Source organism: Aphelocoma coerulescens, chromosome 8 (assembly GCF_041296385.1).
Source record: "Aphelocoma coerulescens isolate FSJ_1873_10779 chromosome 8, UR_Acoe_1.0, whole genome shotgun sequence".
NCBI classification, from domain to species: Eukaryota; Metazoa; Chordata; class Aves; order Passeriformes; family Corvidae; genus Aphelocoma; species Aphelocoma coerulescens.
In genome coordinates this window covers 2,564,018-2,584,327 of record NC_091022.1, presented here as the reverse complement: position 1 = coordinate 2,584,327, position 20,310 = coordinate 2,564,018, and the positions used below count along the sequence as shown (strand labels likewise).

General features: G+C 38.5%; 1 protein-coding gene across 4 annotated transcripts in view; it reads left to right on the top strand.

The window, feature by feature from the left end:
• The window catches only part of RABGAP1L (RAB GTPase activating protein 1 like), a 236,230-nt gene that overhangs the window by 5,046 nt on the left and 210,874 nt on the right, over positions 1–20,310 (top strand). For 3 of the 4 annotated variants that reach the window (XM_069022719.1, XM_069022721.1, XM_069022723.1), the window contains exons 2-3: positions 17,465–17,632; positions 18,837–19,026. In XM_069022719.1, coding sequence (XP_068878820.1) covers positions 17,498–17,632; positions 18,837–19,026 — 325 coding nt within the window. In that variant the 5' untranslated portion in view covers positions 17,465–17,497. Of the gene's footprint in view, positions 1–12,523; positions 12,632–17,464; positions 17,633–18,836; positions 19,027–20,310 lie in introns of all 4 variants that reach the window. The other variant, XM_069022720.1, reaches the window with a different exon arrangement.

The window sequence follows — 20,310 nt, the reverse complement described above, 5'->3', positions numbered from 1 at the left end:
AATCCTTGCCAGCTATTCCCCATCATCTTCTTGTGCTTCTTGAGCAGAGGGATGCCTTCCAGGAGAATTTGCTCTATAATCCTCTCACAGACTTAGGTCAGGCTGGCTGATCTGTATCTGCCTGGATCCTCCTCCTTGCTCTTGAAATTGGGTGTGGTATTTGCCTTTTTTCTGGTCAAAAGGAACCTCTCTCAGTCTCATGGCCTTTCAAAAAGTGGTAGAGTGTGGTATCTCAGCAACACTGGCCAGCTCCCACACAATTCTTAAATATAGCCTGTCTGGTTGTATAGATTGTATGTTTCCAATTTCCTGAAGTGCTTCCAAGCTTCATCTTTCTCTTTTGGAGGTAACTTCTTACTCCAGCAGACTGCTACTGGGCTCAAGGGTCTGGAAGGCTTGTGAGTGGACCTTGCTAGGGAAAACTGGGGCAAAAAAGTTGTGTGTATGTCATCCTTTCCCATGTGCTTTGTTAACAGGTGTCTTGTTCCACTGAGCACACTTCTACCTTACCTTTCCGTCTGCCAATGTTGCTTTTTCCTAATGCAATCCAAAAGCCTGTGTCTTTGGGCTCCTCTTGGCTAGCCTCTCCAGCATCTACCTGCTGGGTGCTTCTGAAGCAGAGATCAAACTTTCATATCTGTAAATAGGTAAAACTTCAAAATTGGTTGAAGTGTTGGTTAATAAAATGTTTCTAACCTCAGCTTGTGGTGTTTGAATGAAACATGTCAGTTCCCTTTAAGCAAGCAGGAGGCATTATCAAGCTCTTGTATAAGGGGGCAGGTCCTGCCTGAGGTGTAGATCACAACTTATACCAAGGAGACAGAACAATGAGGAAAATGATCCACATCTCTTCTTTTTTGTTTTTTTCATTTTCTTTCCGCCTTCACTAAAATAACTAACTCCACTTAGAAATCTACAACTTCAGTGTATGCCCTTCCCCTTTTGTGTATTGTAGTTGAAAAGGAGATGCTAATATTTAGCAGCAATATGGGTGGAGAAATACTTGATGCCATCTGTACATAAATGCTTTCAGTTGAAATTAATTTTTTTGTTGATGCATAAATCCATTTTAGAAATCATTGTGATAAACTAAAATTTTGGAAATAGAAGCATTTTTTATTCAAGAAAAATAAAGCAAGGAGTTCTTGAGTTACAATCTGTGTAGACAGAGAGTCTGAAACAAAGTTCTTGGTTAGTTTGAACCCTCAGCATGTGCTTGATGTTTCCTACAGGTTCCTAACTGGTGTAAGTGGGATTTGTGCTGGTGTTCGGGTGACTTAGTGGTATCAAGTCAAAGCCTTGGGTATGTCAGTTACTGGTCTGGCTGTTCTGTCCGAATAGGGCTTTGCTATCTGTTTGGACTAGAAATACCCTTTTTAGCATGGTTGGGAGTCCTGAGGTGTTTTCTGGCGTAGTAGAAAGATTTTGAAGTGGAGTTACACTTTGATGCACAGCAGTGCACAGTAACTATGGTAATTAATGGTAAAATTACAATCTGCACATTTGCCTTCATGTGTGATTGTTCATTTTACATTAGGCTACTGGCAAACTCTTAAATAGTGAAGCTCTTTACTAATGATGGTCGACAACTTCCTGTCTTAGTTGCTCAAATTCTTGATATCTCCCACATGATTTCTAACCAGGGAAGAAAAGGTAAAAGGGTAGAAAAAAAGGAAAGTGAAAGGTGTTTTTAAGAAGCAAGAAACTGTCAGAACAGGATTTGAGTCAGTGAGTGAATCTAAGAGTGGAGTTTGCTAAATGGTTTAGTAAGTTTTCCATGTTACTCTTGGGCTTAGAAGTGAGATAACTTGGTTGCTATCATACAGTATATCAGTGACCCAGGAGAGGAACAAAACCAGCGTGAATGTGACTGACAACAAAGTCCTTTCTCATCACTTGGTATAAAACTTGTGTAGCAGTATTTCTTTTAATGAAAGGAATTAGTTTTGAGTAACCAGTCATGACCAATCCCTGGTCTTCTCTTGGAGGCAAATAAATGCAGTTGTCAGGATGTCTCTTACATTTTGTGTGTGTATATATATATTTATTTACTTATTCTTTCATCACCAGAACGTCTGTATGTTGTTTTGCAAGGTGTGATGGTGTAAGTTTCCAGAAGACAATTACTTAGTAATTATGGAATGGTCTTGAGGTTACACTTCTTGTCAGTGATAAGTGATTCTTAAACCTCTGACTTTCAGGGTGTTGAGCTAAGTTAAGTAGCTGTGCTTTCAGTTCAGGTATTGCTGACCTTTTTGATTAGGTCATGTGTGTTGTATGTACCTTAGGTCACCCAACCAGGGTTTTTTTGGGGTAGAAAGAAAATTGCAGATGCTGATCTGTTGCAGTCATATGCAACAGCATATGACTTAATTGTTCATATTGGAAGGAAAAAGAGTGAGAGTTGAGGCTTTGTCCAAGAATTTTATTCAAAGGATTGACTTTTAGTGTAAACTAATTGTATGGTTAATTTTGATAATCTTTGCTACTGTTTAGGGAAGTGGGTCCTGTTCTGGTAAATCAGTTTTTGTTTTAACCAGAAATGAATTTCCTCCTCTGTTCCCCACAATGTTTTATTTGAGAAGTACTTACATTTGAATACTTGGCTTTTCTGTTCAGTACAATTACTCATGTGGTGTTACAGCTTCACAGTGTAACGCTGTCCATGTCATGAACTGTTGTCTTCCCTGATGGGGGAGATGTTTAGATTTTTGCCAGGAGAAAAAAGGAGGCAAATGGGACTTTGTGTTTCTCAGTCTGCAGATAGGTGTCTATTAATTCTTATCTAAGGAGTACAAGCCACTGGCATGGCCTAGACATAGCACAGAGCAGAGAATGCAGCAAGAAGACAACTTACCAAGATCTCACAGCCTTTTTAAAGGTAAATTACCCTATGAAAGCTTAAAACACAAGGTATTTTCACTTTTTTACCCATGTCCAACAAGTTCCTAAATCACGTAGACAGGAACTGCGGAATTCTGTATCCAGTCATCCCAAACCACGATTGCTGCAAAATATGGAGTTAGTGAAGAAGGAGAAAGAAGCTTTTAACTACAACTTATCCTCCATTTTGAGGTTCTCTCCTTCTATCTATTTACTATGCAAATAGACCTAAAAACTCTAACGTTGTCACCCTGTGATAATCTCAGATGGTATTCTATCACCTAATTCACACCAGTGTAGATTCTAATTCTTCCCAGAGGCAAGGCAAATTTTCCCATGGACAAAGGTCAAAACCAGTACTGTGCAGGGGGGTAAAACCTTTCAAAACAGGCAGAGAAATACTCTCTGCATTCTAGGTTCCCACAACAGTGCTGTAAGAGTGGCACGTTTCCAGGTGGTTTTGAATGTTTTGGTTATAAATTCTGTAGCAATCTGCCTTTTCTGAAGATCCCCCAGTGGAAAACAGTTTAAAGAGGTTCAATTTAGATATTTTGACTTGATAACTGCACTTTGCAGAGATCTAGAGTTATCTGCTATTTCAGCATGGTAAGACAGTTCTAATTTGTACTTCTACTGTGTATGCGAAATACTATTGTTTTTTTCTGAAATTAGACAAAATTATTTTTCTGAGATCCACAGATTTGTTGCAATACACAAATTTGTGTATTGTGTGTACATGTTTATACATATGTGTATTTTTAACAGCTATGTTGCAATTTTAAAAGTATGTTTTATTTTTCTTTTTGTTTTCTAACTCTTTATTTTCGTCCCAAGATTTTAATTAAGGATGAAGGCTGTGCTGTGCCTTTTCAGTGCTCAGACCTCTGCAGGCAAATCAGTGTGAAAGCAAAATGCAAGTATTCTTAATCTAGTGCTTTGTCTCTCCCTGGGTGTATTTAGATACAAAATATAAGGTCCAGAATTTTAATTTAGAAGTCAGTGGAGAAATTTAGTAGCTGGCTAAAATTTGAAAATAATTTGGAGTTTTTTTCTTTGTATTTAGATAAGATATTGGTGTATTTCCCTTCATTAAGAGTTGGAATACTGCAAACTGGTATTTTTTTCCTTAGAAGCTTGGAGTTTTTTAATTAGCTGTTACTGAGAAACAAATACTAGATTATATGATTTAGACTGACTAATCTGAAATATAAGTGGTAGAAAATGGAAATTTTTTTTTTCATTCTGTAAACCCTTAATTTAATTTTTTTCCACTGGTGTATACTTTGATTATTTCCTGTTACTTTGAAGAGAACTCTCAAACAGCTGTTTGGTGGCAGCCCTGCATGGCTGCCCCTGGTGCTGGCTGCTGAGTTTGGTCTGCGTTCTGTGCCTTGTTGTGCTCACTTTGGTGCTTGTGTAGCCAAATGTGATCATAGCAGAGAAGGCAGGAAGATTTGCAGCTTTTTTTAGGCCATTTTTCACCTCCTGCGTCTTCCAGATACTCCTGAAATCTGTATGGCTTTTAAGTACCATCATCTTCCACTTGAACTTAAGTGTTTGTGAGCACAGGGGTGAAAAACAGGAGGGGAGTTGGATGAGAACTTCTTGGGTGTGCCAGCAGTTGTTTTCAGAGTAAAAGCTAAGTTGGAGCTTGGATCAGGCAGTATGGTGAAGACTGGCCCTTGGAGATATTGGTCCCTTATCTTTGTTAAAAATCAGTGTTGGCAGTATAAACTTGCAAAAAACTGGGAACTGATAGCTAGAATTACTCTTGGGCATAACTGTTAAACAGTTCTGAGGAAATAAGTAAGGAATGAAAGTCAGTGACTGATTTTTACATTTTTACGATGAGGAAAATGGTCCACATCTCTTCTTTTTTGTTTTTTTCATTTTCTTCCTGCCATCACTAAAATAACTAACTCCATGTAGAAATCTACAGCTTCAGTGTATGCCCTTCCCCTTCTGTGTATTGTAAAAAAAAACTTACTGTTTATTCCTATTAGCTCTGTATAAAAGCTCTGGGGGAAGAGGGGAAAAGAGTTGATCAAAATGTCCAAGAAAATATTTTGTCAGGTTTCAAAACAGTAACGTGAAGCTGAAAGTTCTCCACAGTTGTTCGCAGTGATAAGTTGCCTTCGACCCTTATAGCTTCCCCTTTCTGATTCTTCTTTTCTTTCATCATATTGAGACATCAGTGAGTCAGACTGAACATGAAGGGGTCAGACTGAAGTGTGGTTTCGAATCGAGCTTTTGGTAGTAGCCAGAGAAATCAAAGGGTACAATAAGGCTGATAAATGCAAGTGATCCTTGTTCCAGCAGTCCCTCCCAGTTTCTCTCTCTGGCCTTTGTGATTCTGTTTTTTTCGTTATTTTGGCAGTAATTGAACTCCAGGGGTCTTACTGGGGAGTATGGAAAAAGCAGGTGAGTTATTGTGTGCACTTCCCAGGAAATTCATGGGAGGTGCCACAGCAATACTACGTTTGCCCAGTGCGGTTGTGCAGTTGTTACCATTGCTTTTGCTCACCCAGCTGGTGAGCTTGCACAGACTCAGCTCTGACTTGGATGAGGGCTGGGATGCTGGTGCTCCTCTAGGTCACACTTCATGTTTAGGTTTGGATTCCTTGTCTTGAAAATGCTTTACTTACTCCATGGGTTTGTTCCTGGTGGGGCAGCACTACCTGCTTTGGCTCAGGCCGCTTGGGACACTCTGCCTGTGGTGGTTGCAATCTCTTAACTGTGTTTGACATTTTGGTAGCTTGTCCATAACACACTCACTTCAAGGAGACAGAGGTAGGATGCTGAAAACAAGGTTGTGGAAAAGAGGCTTATATAACCACTTCATAGAGCATGGCCTTTTGTTCTATTTCACCTTTCTGTGATTTTTTTCTTTTAGGTTAGCTGCCTATAACTTCCTCTCTTTGTTTCCATGAGTGAAAGTATTTTGTGGAAGTGTTCAGTATGTAAATGTGGATAGTAAGTTTTCATATCTGCATTTAATGAAAACCACGCATCATTTATGTTGAAGCTGGTGGTACAGTGTGGTAATATTTGGGAAGCTCTCTGAAACTTTGAGAGAGGCTCTGATAAAAAAAAAGGAAAGGATGAAAGGCATAGCAATCCCAGATACAGATTTTTGGCTTCTCATGTCTTGTTTTATGCAATCAAGTGAATTTATCAAACTAGAAATACGATGAAACACTTAAAATTCAAACTGCTCTGGATAGCCTGTCTGAACAGACAGGTACTGGGTTTGTTCCTGATTGTTGGCTAGTGTGAGACAAGAAAATTGCATCAAGAAAATTGCATCAAGAAAATGAATGACTTCTGTTGTATTTTTTGCAAGATTTTTGCAGTTATGATATAAGCAGCTATATTGTATTATTTTAGAGTTACTTCCCCAGCAAGAGCTTATTCTCTGATTTTTGTAGACTGTTGTAGATTAACCTGAGGCTTAGACCAAAAATAATCCAAGAGATTCATTCAGTTTAATAAGTGAGGTGCATAAGATCTACATAATGGTAACCTGGCCAAGAGGCCAAGTTTATTTATTAAAAAAAAAAAAAAATCGAGCCATTTTTATTTGAGCCCAGTGATGGTTTAATCCTAAGAAGGATCTGAGAAGTCTTTTTGGTCTGATGTTTTTAACATAGATTTTGTCCTTTATAGCAATTCTATTTGCTAGTTTTGATTACTAGAAAAAAACTGCAAAAGCTAATGGAAAACTTTCATTGGCAGCCCCAGCTGAATTGATTATTAATTGATTATTGAAACCCTTTCTTTCTTGTAATCACTACATGAGGGTGAATTTTTGAGTCTCTTCTGTAATACTTTGAGATGTGTTTGGTAGCACTTTCAAGGAATTTTTAGGAGAAGGATGTAACACAGAGTGCTGAAATGATCCTACCTGTCTTTTGATTATATGAGTTTGTTGTTGGTTGCCTTTTTTCTTTAATCCTTTAGGATGAAAAATGAATTCTGATCATATGAATGTCTGGGATGAATAGAAGAGAAATTGTGTCTTGGAAAAAGGGCGTGTGTTCTCTTTCCTATTACCCTTTTCAGGCAGTCTCTGAAGGAAATACTGATCTTAAGAACTGCTTAAGCTTTTCAGGATCTGGTTTGGAAGGGAACAAAATGCACAGCATTTGCAGAAAATCAAGGTAGTAGGCAGTGTGAGATTGTATATACACAGCATCCCTGGGTCTGGACTTGGAAGGAACTGCAGGTAGTGCAAGAGAAACATCTTTCTTTGTGTAACGTTTTCAATTGCTTGCTCATATAGATTTGAAGGATACTTCCTTTAGATCAAGTATTTTTTTTTTGTGGAAATTACAAAATATTCTTAAGTGTTTATTAACTGCATGAGCAAGTTTTTGTCTAGGGATTAGTTGATTGATTTCATACGGCCTTTCCAAGCTGCAGTTCTTACTTGAATTAAAGAATGAATTTGAAATAATTTGATTAGTGAATTTGATCACATGGAGAAATAGTCTCAACGAACACACTCTCATTTAAAAAAACAGTAAATCACTTTCAGTTAAAGAAGGTCCCCATCATTCCTTGGTGCCTGTCTTCCAGAAGCTTTCATACCAGTTCCTAGAAGAGTTTAGGTAATTTGAAAGACTTTTTAACAGTGATCTGAATGTTGAGGCAAAACCTTGTGTTTTTCTCCTCTTTATCAATGTCATGAGCAAAGTGGTTTGCTTCTTCAAACTTCAAATGGAAAAACCAAAAAAGCAGAAAGCGAAGGAAAGCCTTTAGTTTTTTTATTCTAGTGTGGTTAGGGGGATAAAGTGGTGTGTTAGTACCAGGTATGTCTGATTTCTTACCTCTTCTTACCAATGGAAGATCATCCTTCTGTTAAGGAAATGGTCTCACTGTCTTTTATGCATTTCCATTCTCCATTTTCTACGACCTGTCAAGGCCTTTGGAATTAACAACAGAGCTGCATTGTGGAATATATTTATAAAAACGTGCCCTAGCAATGTGAAATGCCAGCAGATCTGTTCTGACATGTGGAGTGCGTTGAGAATTCACTGGTAAGTAAAAATTAGAGTGGTAGTTGAACCAGCACACTTCATCATATGTAGGACTGGGAGGGACAGTGGTTAGAGGGAGGGTCATCTGATGTGGCTTTTTGTTGTCATGCACATTGTTCCTTGTTTCTCAACTTCAGGCAGGTAACTTTGAGAAGGTTTCACTTGGTCTTTAAAATAACTGTGGTTTCTCACTCCATCTTCTCATGTTATATCTAAATATGTAGATGTTCAAGTGACAATGTAAAATCTTGGCTTCTAACCTAAAGGGTTTTAAATCTATGTAAAAACTTATTTTCAACATAAATGGAAATGTTTATATTTGACTTATGTGTGAGTATTTTTTTTTTTTTACCAAGAAGCCTGGTTTTGTTTATTACAAAGGAAGGGGGTTTTGTGCTTATTAAGTGTTGGGGACACTGTTGAAACTACAGTTTTGATACAACAGCAGCAGAAGTCTAGATACAGCCATCTAATCACAGCTCATAGTCCTTGCAATTTTGGAAAATCTTTGAACTATAAAAAAGGCACCTAGTGTTGTTAGTCATTTACAACTTGTGATTGCCTTTGACAACTATTAGAATAAAAGACTTAAAAAAAAAATCTGAAGAGAATGAGATTAGAAAGGACCATGAGGCATTGTCTAGTCCATCACACAGTCAGTGCTGCGCTGACTGCAGGTTAACAGCTTTTGAGAAATACTCTGCAGTTGGTCTGAGCTTAAGAACAAAACATTGTGATTTCAAGCTAAATCTGCAAAACCTAATATTCCCAGAATGCATGTTGCAAACCTCAAGGTAATAATTGTCATAACTTCTAATTCTGGCTTTGAGGAAGAAGGATTTTACTAACTCTGCAGGTGGTTGGTGCAGGGCAGTGAATCAGGATTTCTGGTGGGTTTCTCTGACGTTGTGACACAGCATAAGGCACTTGTTTGGCACAGAGAGGGACTGGCTTTGGGATCACTGCTGCGTTGGCTCATACTGCTCTTCCATATGGTCTCTTTTGCTCTCCATCATGTGATTATTTCTGGACATTGTAGCATGTGGAGAAAATTCCTGGTTGAAATACTCAATATATTTAATGGACAGAGGTTGTTCCATTGACTGCATCAGAGCAACACTGTTATTTTTACAGTTAGGGAATAAACCATTAAATAATCTCCTTAAAACAAGGATTGCATTATGCTTCTGCTTTCCTCTGGAATATAGGTCATTATTTTTTTGTGTGAGTGATCATACGATTCAGTAACTTGGCTGGTGATTGGTTTCAATTTGAATGCTGCCTGCAAGCTTCATGTCACAATGAAAAAAAATAAGCAACTTGGGTTTGCCAAACTTCAGCTTTGAAAAATTGCATACTCTTATTTGCTTCTTTATATTTTCCAAAGTTAAAAATGAATTACTGGCTGCAGAAACTAAAGTGGTTTTAGTTGGTGTCAGGGAAACAGTGTGAAAATGTACTAGAGTTGCTTTATCCTTGAGGCAGAATGAGCTACTGCTTAAATGAGTAAATGTGTTTACCAGAACTTGATGTATAAAGTGTGGTTTGTTGTTTTGTTTGTTTTTTTAATAAGATACACATAAAGACTAGTAACATCTCTATAGAGTAGCAGAAGAACACTTATTTGTTATATTCTTTGGAAGGGAATAGATAGAGAGGAGAAAGGTTTTTCTCTGAAGTGGCTGAAAATAAAATGTATTTCCTTGGGTTGGTTAAACACTAATTGGATAAGCTAACATCAACTATGCTTTTAAACAGCATGAATCAGTCTGTGTCAGCACGAAGCATGTGTGCTCATGTAATCTGTTCTCCTACTGATGTTTCTGCTGTGTGCGATCAAATCTTAGGCCTGAAAGTTTATTTAAATAATGGTTCAAAAGAATCCCACCAACCTTGTTTTTAGTTCTGTTTTTTCTAAGGTGTAGCTTGTCACCCAGGACTCCTGCTTGTTCAAATTGTACAAGTAAACAAAAGGAAGCCCCCAATTTGCTGGGAGGTTGCCTTTGTAGCCACCACCTTACCTGACATGCTTTCACTTACCTGGCATTTCATCTAGTGTTCATGATGCTTCTGCCACCCCATATGTAAATTTTAGGGGCTGAGATCAGTGGTTGGTTTGGTTTTTTTCAGTTTGCCTCTTGTCTTCCTTCAAAGCTTTAACTTGCAGTGAGTGGTGGTCTCTGCAGAGGAGGAGGGATGGTGCTGCTGTGTTTAGCTGTAAGTCGTGCTCCAGCTCAGTACCAACCATATGGCACCACGCCTCTGCAAGGGTTCTTCACCTTGGTGGGTTAAACTTTAAGAGAAATAAAAGCAGTGCTTTTTCCCTCAAGCAGCTCCGTACTGTGACTGTGTAATATTGAAATGGTTCAGTGGGTTATGTGCAACACAGAGATTCAAGTCAGGAAAGCTGCTTCTCTCCTTTGCAGTAAATCTCTCAGTATTCACACTGAGATGTGTTTGACGAGTGCTGCTTATCATTTATTTGAGGAGATGCAAATGTTTTTGAGGGACAACAGACATTTTCTTGTTTGTGTAGTTCTCTTTTGATTCTGTTTTCCTTAAACTGTTATTCTTTGGCTATGAGATTGAAGTGTAAAAAGAATCTGGAAAAACCTCTGTATCTAGGCAGCCGGTACAACAATTCCAAACAGTTTGCCATCATGAACAGACTAATTATTTGCTGTTGGCTACATAGTGGAGGTTTGCTTTGTCAGAGGAGACAGTGCTGCCAGAATAAGTCAGTGGTTACTTTCTTGTGGGTTTTTTTTGCTTTATATTACATGGGTTTGTTTTTTTGTTTTGTTTTGTTGTTGTTGTGGTGGGTTTTTTTTAAATTTCGGAAAGAGTTTTGTTCTTAACAGTGCTTTCGTGGAAATAAGAGGGATTTTTTATATACATATATGTATGTGTTTAAAATACAGTGATACAGCTCTGTTGCTTATTAAGTTGATTTTATTCCTGGAAAGTAGTATCAGTAGGCCAAATAAATGGTTGTTTGTTTTTTGCATTATGTGCTTTACATAGTGTTTCAGAGATAAGACACTGGGAAACAATTTATGGGTAATAAAACAGTTTTTAGTATGAGCACAGAGACAGTTTCTCATAAAAAGATTACACAGAGAGAAGTTGAGATTAAAGTTGAAATTAAAATTATAGTGCTGTTATGGTCAGTGAGATTTAAACAAACTGGTTTTATGACACCTAGAATTTTCTTCTGCATGTGTGTCCACTCAGTGGAGAAAGGGTTTTGGGGCAGATGGTGAGCTGTACTGCCTCAGCATAGAGTATAATATGGAATTTTACCAGGTTGTTGAGTCTTTCAGTGAAGAAGCATTGAAAAGGTAGAGCTTTGTGTATTTGCAGCACATCTTGTTTCCTGGGGAAGGCGGCCCCCATTGAAGCTAGAGAGCTCGTGGGGTGGGTGCCAGGGGAATGCATAGTTCTGATACATTCCTTAAAAGAAGGTGCTGTGGCTGAGACCCTTGGTTATATGTGTTTGTGCATGTGGAACTGTCAGTGTCCTGTTCCCTGAGGGGCAAGGTAGAGTGTCACCACCCCACTTGAGTAATCTAGAAATCTGAGTCACGGAGTGATTGCAAGTCCAGTTAGCTTAATGCTCATTTTGCTGTCATGCACTGTATCCTGTAGCTCAAAAAAGGGAATAAAGCATGCCTTTTGGTGTATATTTCTACTTCAGACTTCTGTTAGCAGAAGATGAATTTCTGCATAGCTCAGTTAGACCTTCCTCTTCACAAAGGTCCCAGAGATTCTCTTGAGGAATCATAGTTCTGAAAATAGGTATAACTTATTTCTCAGTTTTTGGGGTTTTTTTCAGTTTGAGATTGTCAGGCAAGCTGTATGGCCTTGAAGGCTGCCTTTAATACAAGCCTGTCTGTAATACAGGATGATTTTGTTTCTCTGCTAAAAAAGAGTATGAATTAGCCTGCTCTTGACTGTTTTCTTTCAAGCAGGTGAGAAACTTCCTTTCAAAACATGTTTCTTGTTGCTTACTGAAAATAGGTCAACATTTATCTTCCTGAATTGCTGTCTTTTCATAGCTCCACATTTTCTGATTTTTTTGGTGCTTGTAGTGCTGAAGCAAAGGATTTTTTTTTTCTTTCCACAAACCAACAGTGACCTAGAGGAGTAACTTTGAAATATTTGTTGAACACAAACTGGAAGTAAACACAAAAAAGTCTGGTAACTGCTTCAGAAGACTGATTCACGTTAAAATTATGTTTACTTTGGGGGACCAGTTTGCAGAGGAAGATTTGAATCTATCAGGTCTTCAAAGCAGTTTCCTTCTGAAAAGTCAGTGGCTTTCCAGAGCCTTTGATTCTTTCTCCTGTGATGATGAGTGTGTGTTGCCAGCAGTGCCTTGTCCTGTGTTCCTCTGCCCAGCAATCCTGTGGACATACATCCCTACCTAGGCATTTGTGTTCTCTATGTGATGTGTTTTTGCAAGTCTGGATTCAATGTGATTATGTGGAAGAGTTATGGAGGGAAGGAATCAGAAGTACTTCACTCTGATTCAGTGCTGAAATGCTCTGGATTTTCTAGGGACACTGTTCTTCACCTTCTCTTGCTCTTTAATCACTTAGGCTACTTTACAAAGGGAGCTGTAGTGAACTTGGGATGCCTTTCTGGAATGAAGTGGGGAAGCTGCTGGGTTTGAGCCTTCCACAGCTTAGTACTGTACATATGTGAAGGTAAGTTCTGATCACTGGTCCCAAAACACGTATAGTCCAAGTAGGATTGCTTAGTTACCTCTTATCCAGGACTTTGTATAAGCAAAACACTGGGAACTGATGTACATCAGAGAGGTTGGCTTGACCAAACTACATGATAAAGCTCACAGAGAAAAGCAACAGTTTTTCTGCAGTCCTTGTGTTGTCTCTATGGCTTAAAATATACTTTGGAGCAAGATCCACACACTGTACCACACCTCCACACACACTCTCTCTTAAAACTATGTCTGCATAATTTCTTTTTATCTCAAATGTTCTTTTGTGTGAAAATCTGTTTCCCAGAAAACCTTTTCTGAAACTATTATTTTTAAAAAATTTAATTCTTTTATCATAGGAGGCTTTATGTCACTGAGTTTAGAAAAATTTCCTCCTGTGTATTTGTTCCTGACTTTTTGTGTGTGTGTGTTTGTGATATTGTTCACCAAAGGGGGGGGAAAAGTATCTTCTCTATAGGAACCAGCATGACTGTTCAGGGTACCTCTTTTGTAGCACTGACTTCCTCACAGTAGTAGTGCACACTTCCCAGTATTTCCTACTGTGAAGAGAACTTTGACAGCAGAATTTGTTGCTGTCTTTTGGAAGGTGTTGTTGGAGAAGCAGCTCTGACTCCTGGCTCTGATGATTTGGGAAGGTACCATCTGGTGTGAGGTTTCAATCCTTGGATCAGCACTGGCAGAACAGAGAGTGTATTTTTCATTTGGAACTGAACTCCACCAGCAGCTTAAACTAAGGAACTGGGCTGGGAAGGGAGGCAGCTGAAGTGCATTGTATTTGCTGTCTTTCCTGTCCCTCACTGTCAGCTCCTCACTGCTGGTTGCTGCCCTCCCAGAAACTTGAAACTGGTAAATCAAATGCTAAACCTCATTCCCTCAGGCTTCTGAGCCAGCATTCAGCTGCTGAGGTCATCAGGGAGTAAACCCGATGGGATTGTGGACTGCACTGCTGTCTGTATGTTCTTGACTAATGCAATCAGAAAGAAATTCTTACGTGCTTAACGTGAAACTTTTAATCAAAAAGGACGATTAAAAAAATGCAATGCTTGATTTTAGTAGTAGGGGTCTCTTCTTAGATTTTTTTCATGTCTAGTAGGTCAACTGTTGTTTTTTCTTTACATTTGTAGAAGAAGGGGGATTTGAAGTGAATAATTCAGTAATGAGTAAAAGAAAAAGGACTAGAGCCAATGACACAAGGGAAGTGACAGTAATCATCCACTGACTGCAGGTGACTGGAAAGTCCAGAATGCACGTGTGTCTCTTCTTGTTACTAAAGAGTAAAAAAATCTTCTTCAGATGTTTTTCCCTTCCTCAAATAACCTTAATGCATGATTCTTTTAGAGAGGTTTTTATTCTTTTTACTGCTTTTCCTCAAAAGCACTTAGCTGAAGTGTTAGATAATGTGTCTTTATAATGAAAAAATAGAAAATTTTTCTCTTTAAGTAGCTTACCACTTAAGATGGTGTAAATCTCAATAATCTTCATGAGAATCACAGTTATACTCTTGAGTAAAGTTCATGTCAGAATTGAAGTTGTTTAGTTTGAAAAAATGACTTGTTCATGATTTTTGGTGCTTAGTTTGTCTCTGGCATTAAAACCTATTTGTGGGCAAAGACTGATCATAAAATATGGTGTATAAAGCTTTTCCTGAATGCCTGATCTGCTTGTGTTTGTGTTTTATTGCTAAACTGAAGCTCTAGTGGCTTTGTTTGTACTGCAGTGGGATAGGGTAACATTGACAGGAGGTTGGAATAGTCTGTAATGAAGGACTGGAATTAGGGGTTCTGGGGTGCAAACTTATTCAGTTAATATAGTTGTATGTAGAAAAAGGGATGCGTCTGCACTGGCTGTGGTGGTGTAAGCTGGCTGTAAAGGCAAGCTTGGAGTACACTCTTAAACACATTAAAGGCCTTGTAATTCAAAAGTAATTGCAAGAATGTGTATGGTATGTTTTGGAGTATCTGATCTGAGTAAGGAGCTCCTTGCAGTCATCTGATGTTTATAATATATTCGTTACTTTTGGGTTAATATTTAGGAAGTAGAAATTCTCCTAAGCTCCCTTTACCCACATGGAGCAAGAACAAGTATTTAGTGTATCATTGTGCTTCTGTAGTTGTGTTATCCTAATTCTCTTTGGCTTTACAAATGGTACATTTTCCCTCGTTTTGTTAATGAGATACTGCTACAGAAAATATTTCATAGTTCACATTGTGCCTCTTGGTTCTTACTTCATTGCAGAAAGAAGAACTGGTGATAAACTAATGTTAGCAACCTGCATTTGGCTTTGATAATAGGTAGAGTAGAACCATCTTGCGTTGGAGTTTCTGTGTTACTCTTCCATAAGTAAGCCCAAAAATTAAATAGAGTGACACACAAAGAACTGTCAAAATAGGATATCTTGTGATCCCTCCTTTTTGCAGATGTGCTGGTAGCAGTCGAGGCTTCATTTTTGTCATCATCAGGTCCAGCAATAACAGGTGTGAGGTGGGAGGAAGAGAGGCCTCTGATAGCCTGGACCTTTGCCCCTCATGTGGCTGAGAGTCACCTCTGCTGTTTTCTCCAGTGGTGCTGTCACTGCAAAGATGATGATTCCTCAGGATATGCTGTATTTGGGGGCCATAACTTGTGACCTTTCATTGCCTTCAAAGAGTTCTGTAATAGTTGGCTTCACTTTCATATGGAGGATTTACTTTGAAATTAATATTTTGAGCTAGACTTGCTGTTCATTGCAAACAATCTCTTCAGCAATGTTTTTACAACACCTGTTTAAAAACACATGGAGTTAACAAACTGTTTGTAACATACTTAAAATCTTGTGTAGTAAAACCTTGTCCTTCTTGCCAAGAAAATCTTTAAAGCAAAGATGCTTTAAAAAAAATTGAAACAAAACCTGTTGCAGCAGTGAGTCCTTGATGTACGCTGGGTGGAGCTGAGATGTCATAATTTGTCAGGAAAATATTCCTGCTTGTGAGTTCATGGTTAGTCTGGAGACAGGAAAGATGTCAGATGTGAAATTGTTCATCCAAATTTGTAGCTTCTCTCTGAATATTCCAGCTGTTGAGTGACTTTTTAATAAGGTGACTTCTGACAGGTTTTCATGCTGTACAAGTCAGTTATCTGAAGAACTCAAATTCTTTTTTCTGGGATTCCTATATGTAATACCCTCACTGGGTGGGTGGGTAAAACTGTGGCTAGGTTAGGGAGAGGAAAAAGCTTTTTGAGGAGTTGCATGTAAGTTATGCCAAGCCAAGTCTTTGAAAGGGCAAAAGCATGTTGACTGTAGTTTCAAAATTGATAGAAAATACTACAGTAGTGAAAGTTGTCGAAGTTTCCACACTTGCCTTTTTGGTTTGAAATTGCTAAACTTTCTCTTCTGGCTAACATCATAAGTAACTCCTGTTCAAAATGGTGGAGAGCATGCACATCTTGGTTCTTTTATGTGCTGTTTTTGTGGTCCCCTACAGCTAGACCTAAGTTAGCATTCTTTTCTTGATCACTGGGTGGTTGGAATTGCAAGAGAAGCAAGCGTGGCGCCGTTCTGCTCCTTGGTGCTGCTGGGAAGGGCAGGGTGAAGCTTAACCTCTTCTTGTTCCTGGTCACAGCAGATGTGGGTTGTGCTGTCCCTCCTTGGGCACTTTCCAGCCTTGCAAAGGTGACAGTCACAGATTTTTCCCCCTGTGCTGTGTGTGACTCTCCTGAACTCTGAGTCTTAAGCACAGTGTATCCCAGCACTCAGCCAGAGCAGTATTTTTCAGGAAACTGGAATGGAAGTAGACCATATGTGGAAGTGCATGTTCTTTATAAAGTTTATAAAGTCTGAAAGTCTCTTTTTTGACACAGAAAATACAAAAATATAGATGCATTTAAAATACAAAAAGTCTATGATCCAGCTCTTTATTCTCTAAGGAATCAGGGAAGACATTCTGAGTTAATGTAGATGATGCTTTCTTTGGTGGGTACCTACAACAGCTGTCCTTGTGCTGGCATGCCTGCAATGTTTGAGCTCTCTATTTTTGTATGAATTTGTAATGTATAGGCTATTTTTTCCCCTTTTTCTTTGTTTCTAGATTTATTTTTATTCTTGTACAGACATGGGAGAACTTGTTCTTGGTTGCCATAATATTTATAGTTTTGTTGTGGCTTGTGTTTATATTTTTTTAATTGGTGTAGTTAATTTTAACTGTTGCGGGTGGTTTCAGGGAAATTAGGTGAGAAGGAAGGCAATGATTGTGCTGTAGTATCATTTTTGACTTCACCACCCATAGATCTGAAGGATAACAAAAGCCCCTAACATAAGCAATTGCTAAATGAGGTTTTTATGCAGAGAGCATACACTTTGGTATGCAGTTTTTGGGAAATTAGTCTTCAGGTAATCTGTATCTTCACATGACCTTTGTGACACTGGGTGAGGAAAAACCTGTATGAGAGACCCAAAGGCACAAATTAGGGAGGTAGAGGAAGCAGCCTCTGGAAGATTAAAAGCAGGGGAAGTCCAAGCTCTGGGGTGAACCTCTTCATTTGTTATCTATACACATAGATAACAGCCATTGCTGTTAAATCAGGATTTTTAAACACCAACCTGAAAATCATTAGATTCCTTATACCATTGTCATGGTTTAGCATAGTTTGGGTTTTTAGTTAAAGACCACTACACCAATGAAATCAGAGTTTGAGAAATACAGTATAATACAGTAGTATAATTTTAAGTATTATAATATTCCACAATAACTTATTATTATACCTATTAACATATTATGGACAGCTTCAAAACTAATTATTTAATTTTTTTTTTCTTTATTAGGTTCTGGTGGCAGGAGGAGAATATTGACCTGAGATGGAAGTCAAAACATCATTTAGCAAAGCCGGGAGGATTCCTGAGACTGTATCCACATTAATTAATGAAGAATTTGTCTTGGTTCATCAGAAATCTGAGGACACCTCTGGGAATGATGGAAAACCACAGCTAAAGGTTTGCTATGACTTTATTTTTAAATGTGTAGCAAGGTTTGTATTGATGAAAAGAGTGCATACTTGGTGTGTGCTTGGTGAGGAGAGTCTTGGACTGTAATTTTTGTCCTTGCTGGCTACCAGTGAAATTAACAGCTCAGATTAAGCAAATCTGTCCAAAAATGGCAGTTCAGGTTTTCTTTCAATAACATCTTTGGAGGTTAACTTTGTTATATTCTGGGGATCTATACATTAGTAAAGGACTTTACAAAGAATGAGCTTTGGTTTAAAGCTTAATATTCTTTATTGAGGGATCAGAGACTCTGTTAAAAGGGTGTAATAAGACTATATAGGAATAGATTGCAGAGGGTCTTGGACTTCAGTTTCTGATTCAGTTTTCCTGCTTAGTGCTACTTTAGGCACGATTACAACCTTTCCTAAAAGCTTCCTACCTCTAAATAGCAGAATATTTTAGCACTTGAGTGACAGCTGACTGGTTAAATACAAATTTCTCCACTCGAGCTGTAGTAGCCGATGTACTGGTTTTGGTCTCCTTGGAACAGTAGGAATTTGTTTCCCCTGCAACAGCAGTAAGTACCTAGTCTGTCTTTGCAGTACTCTTTGGCAGTCATTTACAGCTGATAATTTCTGCCTGTATTAGACATTATCTGCTTCTTTAGTCTGGAAGGGGGCTGGTGAACTGGAGGCAGAATCCGTGATGCAGCTTTGGCCATGGTTTTCTTTTGTCTGAAAAGCTGGTCCTTGTGAAAGACACTGTTTTTCTTTTAGGGAGTGTGTATCTCCAGTTTTTGGTTTTTTTTCATTTCATTAGGCTTGCACCACTCTCATGTGTAGGAAAATCTGTGAAGCAAACTGAAATGGACTGGATATGACTAAGAAAGTAAAATTTTCTTTAAGACTAATCTGTAGCAAAGTCTGTTGGTCTCTAGTCTGAATGGAGGCTCTAAATACACAAACCTGTTATTCTAAGAGAAGTCTGTAGTTTTTTGATGGATGGTTTTTGGAGTAGCAATGAGAACATGTGCATTTTATGTAAGGGGATGTGACACTGGATTATATTTGATTCAATTTTGTTGGTTCTTGGTTGGTTGTCTCATTCAGCAACATTTCTTAACATTTGCATTTAGTAAGACAATACGTTTGAAAAATAATAGTGAAAATAAAACTACAGGTACCTTCAAAAAGTCATTTCCTTCTGCTTACAGGTATTTTCAAATGGAGATGAGGAGTTGGAGAAGGCAATGGAAGAGATCCTGCGGGATTCTGAGAAAGACCAGAATGTCACTGCGCTCCGAGAAGGTTTCAGTGATGCCAGTGGCCAGGCAGCTGCAGATGGGACAGCAGGACAAACAAGCCAGCCCTCTTTGCAGCTGGTTTTGGACCCTTCTACTACAGGTATTGTCTGGGTGCTTTCCCCCTTAATCACACAGGGCAGGTTGTTTCTTTATGCAGTTTCAAGTTAACCCTAAAGTGAATACAAATCTTTCCAGAGCTTCCTTCCAAAAGTATGTTGGCAAATACCCTGGGGCCTCCTCTTATTTATTAGTTGAAGATTATAGATAGGAATAGGTTATCATCAGATTGATACCCTCAGGTGCTCTGCTTTGGTCAAGATAATGTTCATTTTGTCTTCAGCCAAGGGTTAGTTGGGACTAAGGATTGTGTGAGTTGCTGAGTGGACAGTAGTTGAGGTGGATCTGCTGCTGCTGGAGCTCAGGGAGGTTCAGGGCAGTGTTCATTGATGGTGCTACCTGAAAATGAAATACACCCTGAACTGATTAAACTGTCCATTTCTGATCTTGTCAGCAGGTAGCAGCAAGGCTAGCTTTGGATTTGATATTTGCTTGGAAATGATGGTGGTACTTCCCTGGTGTTTGAAGTTTTCATGAAAGGGGGAGGACTGACAGCTTTTAATGTAAACTATATTGTATATATTTTATGTAAAATATATTGTATTTTATAATATATATAAAATATTATGCATAAAAATATCTTTTAAAATATATAAAAATATATTTACAGTATAAAAATACACGTATTCCGTTACATATATTAGGAATACAAGGCTGTGGTCATCTCTGTGTGCCTTGAACTACAATTCTTTTTTCCTCAATAGCATGCAGGGCACTTCTGTGGTATTCTGTCAGCTAATTCTCATAGCATCTGTTGGAAATAAAAGAAAGATGTTCTTGTGGTAGAATAAGATAGATAGTTTGTATGAAATGGAAACACCCATATCTCAATTACATGTGTGCTGTATATCTGAGAAACTTAACCTCACTGTCTTCCTGTTTGACATTCTTCAAACAGAGCACAACCCTTGGCATGAGTGAACAAAGAAATACTTGTAGATGTGTTTCTCTTGCCCCATTCCAGCCCCAACAGGAATAATTCAGTTTTCCTGCCTTCATGATTCTAAGTATTATGGCAGTATCAGCCCTAGTAATAAGAACTAGAAATAATAGGGCACACAGGGGGGTCGGGACTAGGTGATTTTCAAGGTCCATTCAAACCCCTTAATGTTTTGTGATTCTGTGACTGCTTAGAAAGATTTAGAATGTCCATGCTGTGTTCCAGTGGTGCTAAAGAGAATCAAAATGCATTTTGTCCCCATGCCACACTTGGAAATATGAATTAGAGTAGACTTCACAGTAATACTAAGCCGCCAAATGGATTTCT